The sequence below is a fragment of the Apium graveolens genome, chromosome 3 (assembly GCF_009905375.1).
Source record: "Apium graveolens cultivar Ventura chromosome 3, ASM990537v1, whole genome shotgun sequence".
NCBI classification, from domain to species: Eukaryota; Viridiplantae; Streptophyta; class Magnoliopsida; order Apiales; family Apiaceae; genus Apium; species Apium graveolens.
The window spans coordinates 129,194,093-129,206,451 of NC_133649.1; the positions used below are offsets into that span (position 1 = coordinate 129,194,093).

Sequence of the window (12,359 nt, forward strand, 5' to 3'; positions counted from 1 at the left end):
AACTTCGATTTTTAACTTGATAATTAAATTTTTTAACTATATATGATGAAAAATAAAATAAATTATATATTTTATATTTTTTAAATAATGGTTTTTCACGATTCTCTACAAGTACTCCATGGAGTGCTACCCAACATATATAATTATACATTTGATCTTTTATGGGACAATTTTAAGATAAAAATTAAAAATTAAAAAAAGTAAAATAAGAGTTTGACTTTAAGTACTAGAAGTCAAACCGAATTTATAACACCACATTCTTAATTCCATTTTCTAATATTAAATTGCATCGTATATGAAGGAAAATAATATAAAAGAAAGATGAGATGTAGTCACATGGAGCAACCTCCTCATTCCTCAATCCTCCCCTTATCCAATTAGGAACCCATTTACACAAAGAAAAATGTTGAGCAGTTTCTCCATGGCACCTGCTAGCTTTTCCCCCTTTCCCAAAACCCTAATTTCAAATTCATCATCTTTTCATGGAATTAAAATTGCCCATGTTTGCCCTCCTCGCATTCAATGCACTCGTGGTGTTCAAATTTCTCCAGTGAAAATGTCTAAAAAAGAAGAGGAGTTGAAGGAGATTAGAGCTTTGAGTACTGAAGAGATTCAAGAACAAGTGGTTGATCTTAAAGGAGAGCTTTTTATGCTTCGTCTTCAGCGCTCTGCTCGTAATGAGTTCAAGTCTAGTGATTTTCGTCGTATGCGTAAAAGGGTATGCTTTTATTCACTTCACTAGCTTTACCCCTTTTTTAGTTTCTTTTATTTACGTGTTTGTATAATGTAATTTGTAATGCTTGTGGTATGTTGCATTTTGGTGAATGTTGTGATTGGCGCGATTGTTAAGTGGTTGTATGCTGTTGGTTAAGGTTAGATTTTGGGTTAGTGATTGTTAACTCGTTTTGGGTTATGTTTAGGTCATGGGTTTGGAGTTCGGACCCTTTAGAACAATCTTGTTATGTAGGGGATGATAAGTTTGTGTACATTGGGAGTGTACGGAACCCAATTGACGAGATGAAAAAATGAAGTGTAAATTATTACACCGTATATTCTAGATTAAGAAAGATGAAACTAATGTTTAGAGTTTATGGTATATAATTTGTGCTCATTGAGAAGATTTGGAGTGAATGCAACTTTTAATTCATATAGTATCATATCGTTTGATAAACATCACAATTTATAACCAACTTGAGAATTCTCGAACATTTTAATGCATTTATCCTTTTTGGATATCAGGCCATATTGTGTTTCCTCTTTATAAATTTTAGATCTTCTGACAATGAACACTATGGAGGGAGAAGGATTGCTTAAAGCGTAACAGATTGTGTAAGAATGTAACCAGGATTGGATATAAATACAAGTACAAGCTTGCTTGATTTACTTTCAGTTCCTATTGCATTGCAGAATATAAAAGGAAAGTAAATGTTCCTCAAAGAACGTCCTCAAAGAATGTGCTGGTTAATGCTACTGGAAGTTTTAATATAGGGTTATCATCAGAGCTGTTAATACCTATAACCATGATATATTGGGTTAAATGGTTGAGAGTATGATCGCGTTAGTATTATCTCGCTGGCTTATATTTAATCAAAGCAAGGCACTGAAAGGCAATGTTAATAGGCAATTTAATTTTTGAATATAACACACTTAGCCATCTCATAGATTTTCTTATTGTGTCTGTGTTACATAGATATATTCTACATCTATGTCTTTTTGTTTCTTCCACACTCAGCAGTAGCCTACACTGACGACTGAATTTTAATTACCATTCTCTATTTGTTCAAAACCTACTTTGTCCCGTAAAAAATAGAATGCGGGTAGTTCTTTCTCTAGTTACATCTCCGATAGGAGCGAGTGCACAATAATATGATGTCCATCTTCTATGTCTTTGAGTTTCACCTATGTTTTTTCCTTCTAGTGTTTGAAATTGAACTATGGAAAACATAAAAATTTACTCTTACCACTGCATTGATATGGAACAGGTTGCACGCATGCTCACTGTTAGGAGAGAGAGAGAACTTGAGGAAGGCATAAACAAGAGGTTGTCAAGAAAGCGTGATCGGCTATGGAAGAAAAGCATTGTTGTGAGACCACCTCCATCTTTAATAAAGTTACGAGAGGAAGAGGCAGCTGAAGAGGCAAAGGAATCTGCAAGTTCTTAAGCTATTACCATTTGTATGCTTGTGAGATTTTTAGGCTACCATCTACCTATTAATTTTGTTTGTATGATATGACTAGTCTTTTGTTAATGTATCAGACTCGTTGAACACAATTCACTCGCAAAGTTTAAAAAGCTATCCATAAACAAGTGTTTCGTTAATGCATTGTTTTGACAGTCCAGACTACTGATTATTTCTTTGCTTAACTGATAAAATATTCTCGGCCTACTTTGATTATTTGGCTGGCTTAATCTGCCTAACTATCAATTAGCAGGCTTTATGTTTTTGGAAGACTGAGATGTATAGTCATTGTTAAGAACTGCTGCTACATGCATGTCTAATTGTTAACGCTGACATTTTACTGCCATTCTTGGGGTTGATATACTTATTTATGTATTACGTTCCAGGATATGTTATACATTGGGTATCTTTGTTTCCCTGTTTCAAGTTTCAACAGATTTTGGAGGATATGCCCTCTTACTTTTTGGTAAAATATGCCACTGTGATAATTTCATTTAGATGTTCAATTATCCTGTCTACAGTTATTGCATTTTCTTAGATTAATTTTATCAGTAAAAGTTATTTTTGCCACTCTATCTAGTACTATTTACTTTTTCGGTGATTCTTTTCCCTTTATAAGCTTTTGGCTGTGCTTATTTTTAGCCTTTGGGTCTATTTGTAGTCGTCAAACACGCATGAAATCCCCAATATAACTAATTTATCCTTACAAGATGCTCTGCTGATTTGATTCGTATTGAGATTAATCCCTGCATATTTTACCAAATTATGTGACTAACACATGACGGATTTTGATTTGTAAGCGCATATTCATGCACATGAGTCCCATAATATATTTAGAAAGGTTACTATCTAAAATCCGCATATTCATGCACATGAGTCCCATAATATATTTAGAAAGGTTACTATCTATTACGTCGCATATTCATGCACATGAGTCCCATAATATATTTAGAAAGGTTGCTATCTATTACGTGACACATAAGCATTTGGGAAAATTTTGGGGAACCTAGTATTTTACTTGAACCATATGTTTTTAATAAATTATTAGATATATTACAATATTAATAGAAATGCATTGATTAGAAATAACCAATATATGAAGATTATTTTTTTTTTTTGCTAAATAATATATGAAGATTATTACATTCAATATTGTTACGCTCCTAGTATAATAATTTATTCCATTGGTAGAAGTCAGCATTTCCATGTTCGGAACCGTGAACCGAACCTAATCGATCAAAAATTACGGTTATGATTCAGTTCTTAACTAATTCGGGTCCGGTTTGGTTCTTATTTTTTTAGAAATTTCGGTTCTTGGTTCGGTTCGGTTCTTAACATACTAGAACCGTAAGAACCGAACCGAACCGTATATAAATGAATAAATACAAATATATATATATATATATGTATATATTACGTATTATGTTTTCTTATTTATAATATTTTAATAAATTTTAAGAAAAATATGATTTTTATTGTCTTACTCGTTTCTTTAACTATTTATGAAGTTTTGAATATTTTTATAAATATTTTTCTTCTTAAATATTAGAAAGTAATCGAATTCAAAATGATCTGCCGCTAATAAAAATCTTCTTTTACTAAATTACCGTTAATACATAATCAAAACTAGTCAAAATTTAAAAAGTTAGAATACAAAATAATACGCAAAATAAATAAATATGATATAAAAATATAAATTCGGTTCTTTCGGTTCAGAACCGAACCGAACCGAATTTTACGGTTCGGTTCCGGTTCAGTTTTTACATATAAACGGGTCCGGTTCGGTTTTTAAAATATTCCTGTTCCGGTTCTCGATTTTTTCGGTTCCGGTTCGGTTCGGTTCTGACCCGTTCTCACCCCTATCCATAGGTACTCCAAGTAATTCCCGAGTAGTGGATTAATTTCTGGAAGGTCGCCGTGCCGATTAAACGAACTAGCAATCTTCAAAACACTGGTTACCGGCTTTTGTTCCAAATTTTAAGATATCAGATGAAGAGTTTTAGTGCACCTTCTCGATTTACATTCTGGATTTGCCACTGTACAATCTTATCTATGGAGTTGGAAGATTAGTAATAGAAGTTAAATTTGTCATTTAAGGAATTTAGACAAACTTGGCGAAAAGCTTTATAGCTCCCCTGTAGTTTACAGCAATATTCCACCGAGCAAGAGCTTTGGTCACTTCTTATTATAAAATTTGGATGTAGAACGGTGAATGTGTTGCCTCGTTTGGAGCTTTATTTCGGAAAGGAGTGTATTCGTGCACTAAAAAGGCGCTGGGTATAAACAACACGACGATTCATATTCATAAAATCTTTTAGTTCTACCTAGCTCCCTTACGGTGCCTTACACTTCCGGACACTCCAAGAGCCAGAGGAAGGTTGTTGGTGGTACTATGTCAGCAGTGACATAAGCACAAATTAAACATTCCCTCTACCACCTATTTTGACAGCTAGCATAGAGTTTGTTAAACGTACAGTAGTATAAATGTAATGTCAGGTTCTCATATGTAATGCAATGTGACAATATGAAAGTTAGTTCGTTTTCTTTTTCAGTAAGCAACACACAACTCTGTCATTTCATTCTTTGTTGTCCATAGATCTGTGACTCCATTAATGGATTACACTTGAAGCTTAGTTTAGTTTCCAGAATTTAACAAAGTTCTAGGTCTGTTTTTGAGGGCACAATGTCACTCCACGAAGTACTTTGTACATTATTTTCTCATTGCTCATCGTTAGAGTTACCCCGAGTCTCTATTCTTATTAAAGTCCGATGTTGTGTAATGCACATGCATGGCATTCCCTGCTGCTGTCCTGAGAAATTTAGTACTTCTAAACGACTAGGTGTTGAAATCATATAAGAAATTTTCTTGCATACCACCTCCAATTTAAAACTTTTTGTAATTCTTTTTAAAAGGGTGGTATTACTGTTGATTTGGATTTTAGTATTACTATAATGAAAGTCTCCGTACTCTTGCGTTGGGTTATGTTCACTTAGGAATGGAATAAAATTTTTGAATAAAATTTAGGAAAATGTAAGTATATAAGGGAATATAGTGACAAAATGTTATTCCCAGTGGACTAACAATCAGATTTACAGAAGGGGGTTGAATGTAAATCTCAAAACTTTTTCAAGTTTTGAGCAGTTTCTAAGGCTAAGTGTTTGAGTGATCAAATGTGTGTGAATTGCTTGAAGCTGATGCAGACAGATATATATTCAAACACAAATGTAATGAGCACAAAGAACTTAAAAACTTTTCTGGTGGATTTGTTGTTCCACCAGAGATGTGTTATTTCAGAAAATCTGTGATTCAAAGAATTAAATCACAGCTGCTTCCTAGTACAAACTAGATGATTTTCTCTTTTGATATTTCTAAACAGCTCAAGGAAAATTCATATCTAATTACTAGCTGCTACTTGGTTTATATATCACCAAGTTTACAAGTGAAGACAAACTGTAAAATACAATTGAAAAGATTCTTCACATGTTTCTTCTTCATTTCTCTATCCAATGCAATCTAGGATAATCTGTAAATCTTTGAATACTTCCTTGTTTGCATCAGAATGGAAATGCTGCATTTTCTTGATTCCTCCTAGAGGCTTCCACATTCCAGTGTGTCTCTGTCAACCCATGTGCCTCTGTCAGCTTGTGAATTGTCACTATCAACTGCTAATGAACTAAGCATCCGTTGAAGCTTTCATCCGTTGATGCCTTATCCGTTGAGGCTTTATCCGTTGAAGCTTTATCCGTTGATGCATTATCAGTTGAAGTCTTTATCCGTTGAAGCATTTATCCGTTGATGGATATTATCCGTTGAAGCATTAGTGACATCCTTTGAAGCTTTGTTTCTTATCCGTTGAAGGTCTTCAATATCCGTTGACACTTCTTCACTTATACAAAATTACAAGGCATGAAATATTTACAATTAGCCCTCCTATTTGTACATCCATTAGTAGTCAACATGACTGATTATTTCCTAACAACATTTAAGAATTACAGTTTGAAACCAGAGAGTGAAATGTGCTACAATACTAAACTTATTGCTAAGTAAAGCTACTCCTTCAACGGATAGCCAAGATGGTCTTATCCGTTGAGGCTACAAACACTAGATTTATACTTAAGTGTTTTGCTTAACTTATCATCAAACTAATACACATATTCCTAACAATCTCCCCCTATTTATGTCTACTAGAACTGTAGGCATAAATTTGGGTTTAGCTTGATGATAACAAAACACTTAACAAATATATAAACTGTAATAAAGCAGAAATTCAAAAGTGCTACAAAAATGTATATGCTGAGATGGAATTGAAGAATTACATTGTTTCCAAGGGTGCTCCTTTAGCCTGAGCAAATTACTTTCTTTTCCTTTGATCCTTGGTTTTCTTTCCTAGCCTCCTGTCATTCTCCTCTATTTGAAGTTGAAGTTGTCTGTAGAATTCAGCTTCATCTTCTTCATTGATATCTAACTTAGATTGCATATCCTTGAGAGTTTCATTACTGGCAATCTTTAGCTGATCTTCAATTCTGAAAAATCTTCTGACTCCTTTGTTGTCTCTGAACTCCATCAACCAATGAGGTGATTTGTGAATTGTAATTCCTCTTTCTTGAATGAGTAAAGTTCTAGGCAAAGCATTGGGCTCCCTCCAAGTTTTCCTTATGTTGGCAATCTTGTTGAGAATCTCAGTCTTGGCAGTCCTGGTAAAGCCAGAATCCTTTTGTATGGCTGAGTAGACTCTAATCAAGGTAGAGTAGCCTTCATTCAGAATTCTGTGAAGAGGCCATGTTCTTTCCCCAGCTCCTTTGTATTTGAACACTAGTCTTTCTGGTAGCTGTCTGTAGGCAGCTATTCCCCTTACTTCCTCCAGCTCATCCAGATAGAGTTCAATGTCTGAAAATTCTTTTATGTCACAGATGTGAACATAATCATCTTTAGAGGTTTGAGGTTTAGGCTTAGGCTTCTGTGTGAATTTGATTGAGGCTTTAGAGGGTGTTGATTTGATTCTTCTTTTTTGCTTCTTTGATGGTGGAGAAGAGGTTAGGAAGGTGGGCAATTTGATGGTGTCCTAATCAATTGGTTCCTCCTTGGGAATGATTGTTTCACCATGAATGTTCATGAAGGGGTCAGGTACAATTGGTTCAGGAATAGAGGGTAGTGGTTTGGATATTGATTGGGTTTCTTCAGTCTTATCTACCTTCTTTCTCTTTGCATTGACCTTCTTTCTTTTCCCTTTCTGCCATTCTTCCTTACTTCTTTCCTCCATCTCAGTACCAACCATGTCCCCCATAGCTTCATCTTCACCTTTGTCTTCAATTTCTTTCTGTTCTTCAGCCTGACTTGACTTTAGCTATTTTTCAAGCTTTGCTTGTGCTCTTTTGTCAGCCTTTAGCTGTTTGGCTTCTTCCTTCAACCTTTTGGTTTCTTCCCTCTTGGCTATTGAGAATTTGGGATGTCCTTGCATCACACATATGCTCTTTCCCTCTCTGAAGATAATAGCCATGTTTCTCCTTACAGCCTCATCCATGGTCTCTTTGAGATATGCAATACTTCTACCTAAACGCTTGTCCTCATCAGCTTTTGGAAGAGGAAAATCCACCTCTTTTAGAGGATTCTTTATAGAGTCCTTATTGGATCTGTTGTTGGGCTTGAGAACCATAGGTTGCAGATCTTTGGAAGAAGTTTCTCCATCCTTATACCTCCCTACTGGCTTGAGTTCCATAATAATTAATTCCACTTTTGTGCTATGCTTCACAGATTGTGATTGAGAAGTTGTAGAACCAAATATTAGTTGCATCTTTTCATCAATCTTCTTCCTTTGCTCTTTGACTTGCAATTCAGCTGCTGCTATCTGGATTAGATCAATTCCATCTAGCTTTCCTTTGACTTGAATAGTTGGAGAAGTTGTGATGACAGGAACTAGCACTTGAGAAATCTGAACTGTTGTAGATGACTCTCCTTCCCCTTCCCCTTTATTCTCCCTCTTTTTGTTATCATCAAGGGTAGGGGTCAAGCCTTGTGCTTGTGCCAGCTGCATGAGTAGATTTGTTTGAGTTTGTTGATTCTGAAGAATGGTGACCATAGAGTCTTCAATGATTTGAACCCTATCTTCCAGTCTGGCCAGCCTCTTGTCAGCATCAGATGCTTTCCTCAGTCTCCCCAACAAATCTTGCATAGTACCATAGGGTATAACTGAATCCAATTTCTCAGCATTGTAGGATTTCAGGTCAGCAATATCCAGCTTGAGCTCATCCACACTTAGATTTTGCTGGTAATGCTGCAACTGCAAGAGATGCAGAGATTCCAGATGAGCTTGAAGAATTGCCTTGGTACCAGCATCCTGAGTCTCCTGAAGGGCCTGCCAAATTGTCATGACTTGTCTGACCAAAGTGACACCAAACTCTCCCGGTGTTGATGGTTTTGCCCATGCCCATGCAGGAAGATCAGGAACAGAACTTGGGCCTGCTACTCCCCCTAAGTTCATGCTCTCATTCAAAGAATTAGAGTCATCATCATTAGAATTTACTCCAAATTCTTCAGATGGCTCACCAGCTTGAGAAGGCAGCCTGTTGACAGCAGCTTTGTCTCTGAGAAGAGATTCTGAAGTGTGTACAATGTGTAGTGTATGTTCTGCCTCCACATTGCCCTGTGCAGCCAATAATTGATAGGCTGAAACAGGGTGAGTAAAAGTGTCAGCATCCAAGGAAATGTTATCAATGACAGCTTTGTAATGTTGCTGAAATTGTCTTTCCTTATCTGCATCATCCATTTTCATTAACTCACTAGCAATGGCCGGATCCACCCTTATAGCTTCTGTACCTGCCTTTCTCTCAATTTCTCTCTGTTCTTGCATTAGGGGCTCCCCCTGGCTCACACACACCCTCACACCCTCACCTTCATCTTCTAAGGTGGCACTCCTCTCACTCACTTTTGCCATGCTGGAAGAAATAGCATGCATTTGGTGACTCTCAACCTCTCCTTTTGCCTGGGAGCAACCCAGCCTCTCACTCAAAAGATCACTCCCTTCCCTCAAACCTAAAAGTGATTGTACAGTTGCCATGTCCTCTACAGTTGGAATTGTTTCTGTTAAGTGTGTAGAGGCCATCAACGGATAGGGAGTATCCGTTGAAGTAGAAACTGATGGTATCAACGGATAACTGTTGTTAAGCTTATCCGTTGAAGAACAACCACTTATCAACGGATGAGAGATATCCGTTGAAGAAGAAAAAGATGTAGATATAGAAAGTGACATAATTGTTGAATCTGTGTGGATTGATTTTAAGTGAGGTAACACAGAATCTTCAACTACATCTGAAAGAATTGGCTGATGATCCAACAAATCATCTAAAAGATGATGATCATCAGGTTTTGAGTGGGGCTCCTCCCTGAGTTTTAATGAGGGAGAATCAGGAATTGATGTGAATATCATATCCACATCCAGAGAGGGTGTTGGAGAGTTTGATGAATGGTGTGTTTCTATATTGAGAGAATGGGGCTGTGATTCCACATTTGCTGGAATCACATCAAGCTGAATTTGAGAAGGCACAGATACTGGTGGATGTATCTGTGCTGTGTGTGTCCCTTGTGTGGAAACTAGGGTTTTGGCCTTCTTCTTCCTTGAAAAGGCTTTAAATGGTGAATGTGTGGCTTTAGTGTCCCTCCCTCTTTTGTTCTGTGTCCCTGGTTGGGGACTATTTTCAATAGTTACATCCTTTTGGGAGGATGCAACTAGGGATGTGCTGGACTCCTTTTGAACCACCACAGTCTTTTGAGAGACTGTGGCTTGGCTGGTTTGGGTACCACTCACCTCTCCCACCTTATCCTGGGGGGCTTTTTAATGTTCACCCCTCCCCTCACCACTCACACTTTGTTCACTCCCTTCAGGGTTTATGGTAGTTGTTACAACTGTTGTGTTTTGAGAAACAACAGAGGTAGGTTTCTTTGACTTGACTTTGGAAACTTTAGATTTGGTGGCTTTGGTAGGAGCCTGTTTGGACAAAGACACAGGTTCCATAGCCACACTAGAAGGCAAAGAAACATTGGGGTTGGAAATAGTAGGAGTTATAGAAATATTTACCTCACTTACCTGTGGTGCATTCATGATTGGCAAGTATACCAATGGCACCTGGCTGTTGAGGTTCATTCTCAAAAGGTCTGCAAGGACCCTTATCTCTTGTGCCCAGCATTTGAGTTTATTATTCTCATTGGATATAACCAAACCTTCAGCAACATGGTTAGCCAATAACATAAAGAATCTAGCATAGTAGATGTTATGTGGTCTATTAGCTTTGTTACCTAATCTGGAACCTAATTCTAGCATAACACAGTTGCTAAAATTAAAGTACCTATCAGAAACTAGCATATAGAGCATATTAACAAGAGATGAAGTGATAGCATCAAAATTGCTAATCTTCCCAGAGAAAACCTTAATAAAGGCATCTCCAAGAAAACTCCATTCTTTCCTAAGGCCTTTCCTTCTAATACTACCTAAACTAGCGGAATCAAAAGCATAGCCTATGGAATCTAGCATAGCAGAGACATCTTTATCAGTGTGTGGTGTCATGGCATTATTCTCAGGCAACTTAAAGCAAGATTGTATATCATCACAATTAATGCAATAGTCCTTACCTTTGAGAGAGAAGGCAATAGTCATATCTGTGGAGTTGAACTCTGCAGTTGTCCAAATCTCCTCAATCACCTCACAGTAGATGGTTGGGGCTTCCAGCATTGCATAGCTTAGTTTGCAGTTTTTGATGAAGTCCATCATCTTGTGATAATCAGAATGGGCTTCATTCTTTTCAACCAAGGCTATGAAATTATTCTTTTCATAAACAAATCCTGTTTGAGACATAATTTTAACTACTGGTGCCATTGTTGTGAGTAGAGGTTGCAGAGAAAAACTTGAGAATTTAGAGAGAAAGAGAATAAGAATTGCAAGAAAGCGTAAAGTGAGAATAAGAGTTTAATTGGGCTTTTATACTTTCTTGAATTAAAACGTAAATAAAATGATTAAATGATACTTTTAAGTAAGTTACAGCCATTCAAGAATAAATAAAACTGTAGAAATTCTGAAAACTACCTTAAATACAAATACATACAACACTGTATATCTGTATCAACGGTTGAGTAAAAGAATCAACGGCTGTGACTCACTTATAGTAACTGACGTGACACTTCAAAGGATAAGGGAAATAGTTATCCGTTGATGAACAACACCATTTTATCCGTTGAAGGATAAAATTACCAGAAATTTATTTGTCTTTCAACGGATAATGAACATCTGTTGATGGAACAATTTTGGCTTTCAACGGATAGAGAATATCCGTTGATAGGATAAGTCTTAATTAAAGTCAACTTTGTTCTTGCAGCAAATTCATTTCAGGCTCCAAGGCAGATTATATAGATGACATAAATTATGAATAATTAAGCATACCTAACTCACTTACTAATCTTGTGAATGTTGATTCATCAAGTGGCTTGGTAAATATGTCTGCAATCTGCTTTTCACTTGGAACAAAATGAAGTTCCACTGTACCTTTCATCACATGTTCCCTAATGAAGTGGTACTTGATATCAATGTGCTTGGTTCTTGAGTGCTGCACTGGATTTTCAGTAATGGCAATGGCACTTATGTTGTCACAGAATATTGGAATTTTGTCAACAGTCAGACCATAGTCAAATAGTTGATTCCTCATCCATAGTATCTGTGCACAGCAACTACCAGCAGCAATGTACTCAGCTTCAGCTGTTGATGTGGAAACAGAATTCTGCTTCTTGCTGAACCATGATACAAGCTTGTTCCCTAGAAATTGACAGGTGTCTGTTGTGCTTTTCCTGTCTATTTTGCAACCTGCATAATCTGCATCTGAGTAGCCAATTAGATCAAAACCAGACTCTCTAGGGTACCAGATTCCTAGATTTGGAGTCCCCTTGAGATATCTGAAAATTCTTTTAATAGCCACTAAGTGAGATTCTTTAGGGTCAGCTTGAAATCTAGCACAAAGACATGTAGAAAACATTATATCAGGTCTACTAGCAGTTAAATATAAAAGTGAGCCAACCATGCCTCTATAACTTGTAATATCCACAGACTTTTCAGCCTTGTTTAATTCAAGCTTAGTGGCAGTGGCCATGGGAGTTTTTGCAGGTGAACAATCCATTAAGTCAAACTTCTTTAAAAGATC

General features: G+C 36.6%; 1 protein-coding gene across 1 annotated transcript; it reads left to right on the forward strand.

Moving 5' to 3' along the window:
* The first annotated feature begins 324 nt into the window (after nt 1-324).
* On the forward strand, nt 325-2,340 carry LOC141712745 (large ribosomal subunit protein uL29c). Its single transcript, XM_074515786.1, has 2 exons — nt 325-718; nt 1,983-2,340. Exons 1-2 carry the CDS (start codon nt 404-406, stop codon nt 2,160-2,162), a joined length of 495 nt encoding a protein of 164 aa, XP_074371887.1. The 5' UTR covers nt 325-403; the 3' UTR covers nt 2,163-2,340.
* The last annotated feature ends 10,019 nt before the right edge of the window (nt 2,341-12,359 follow it).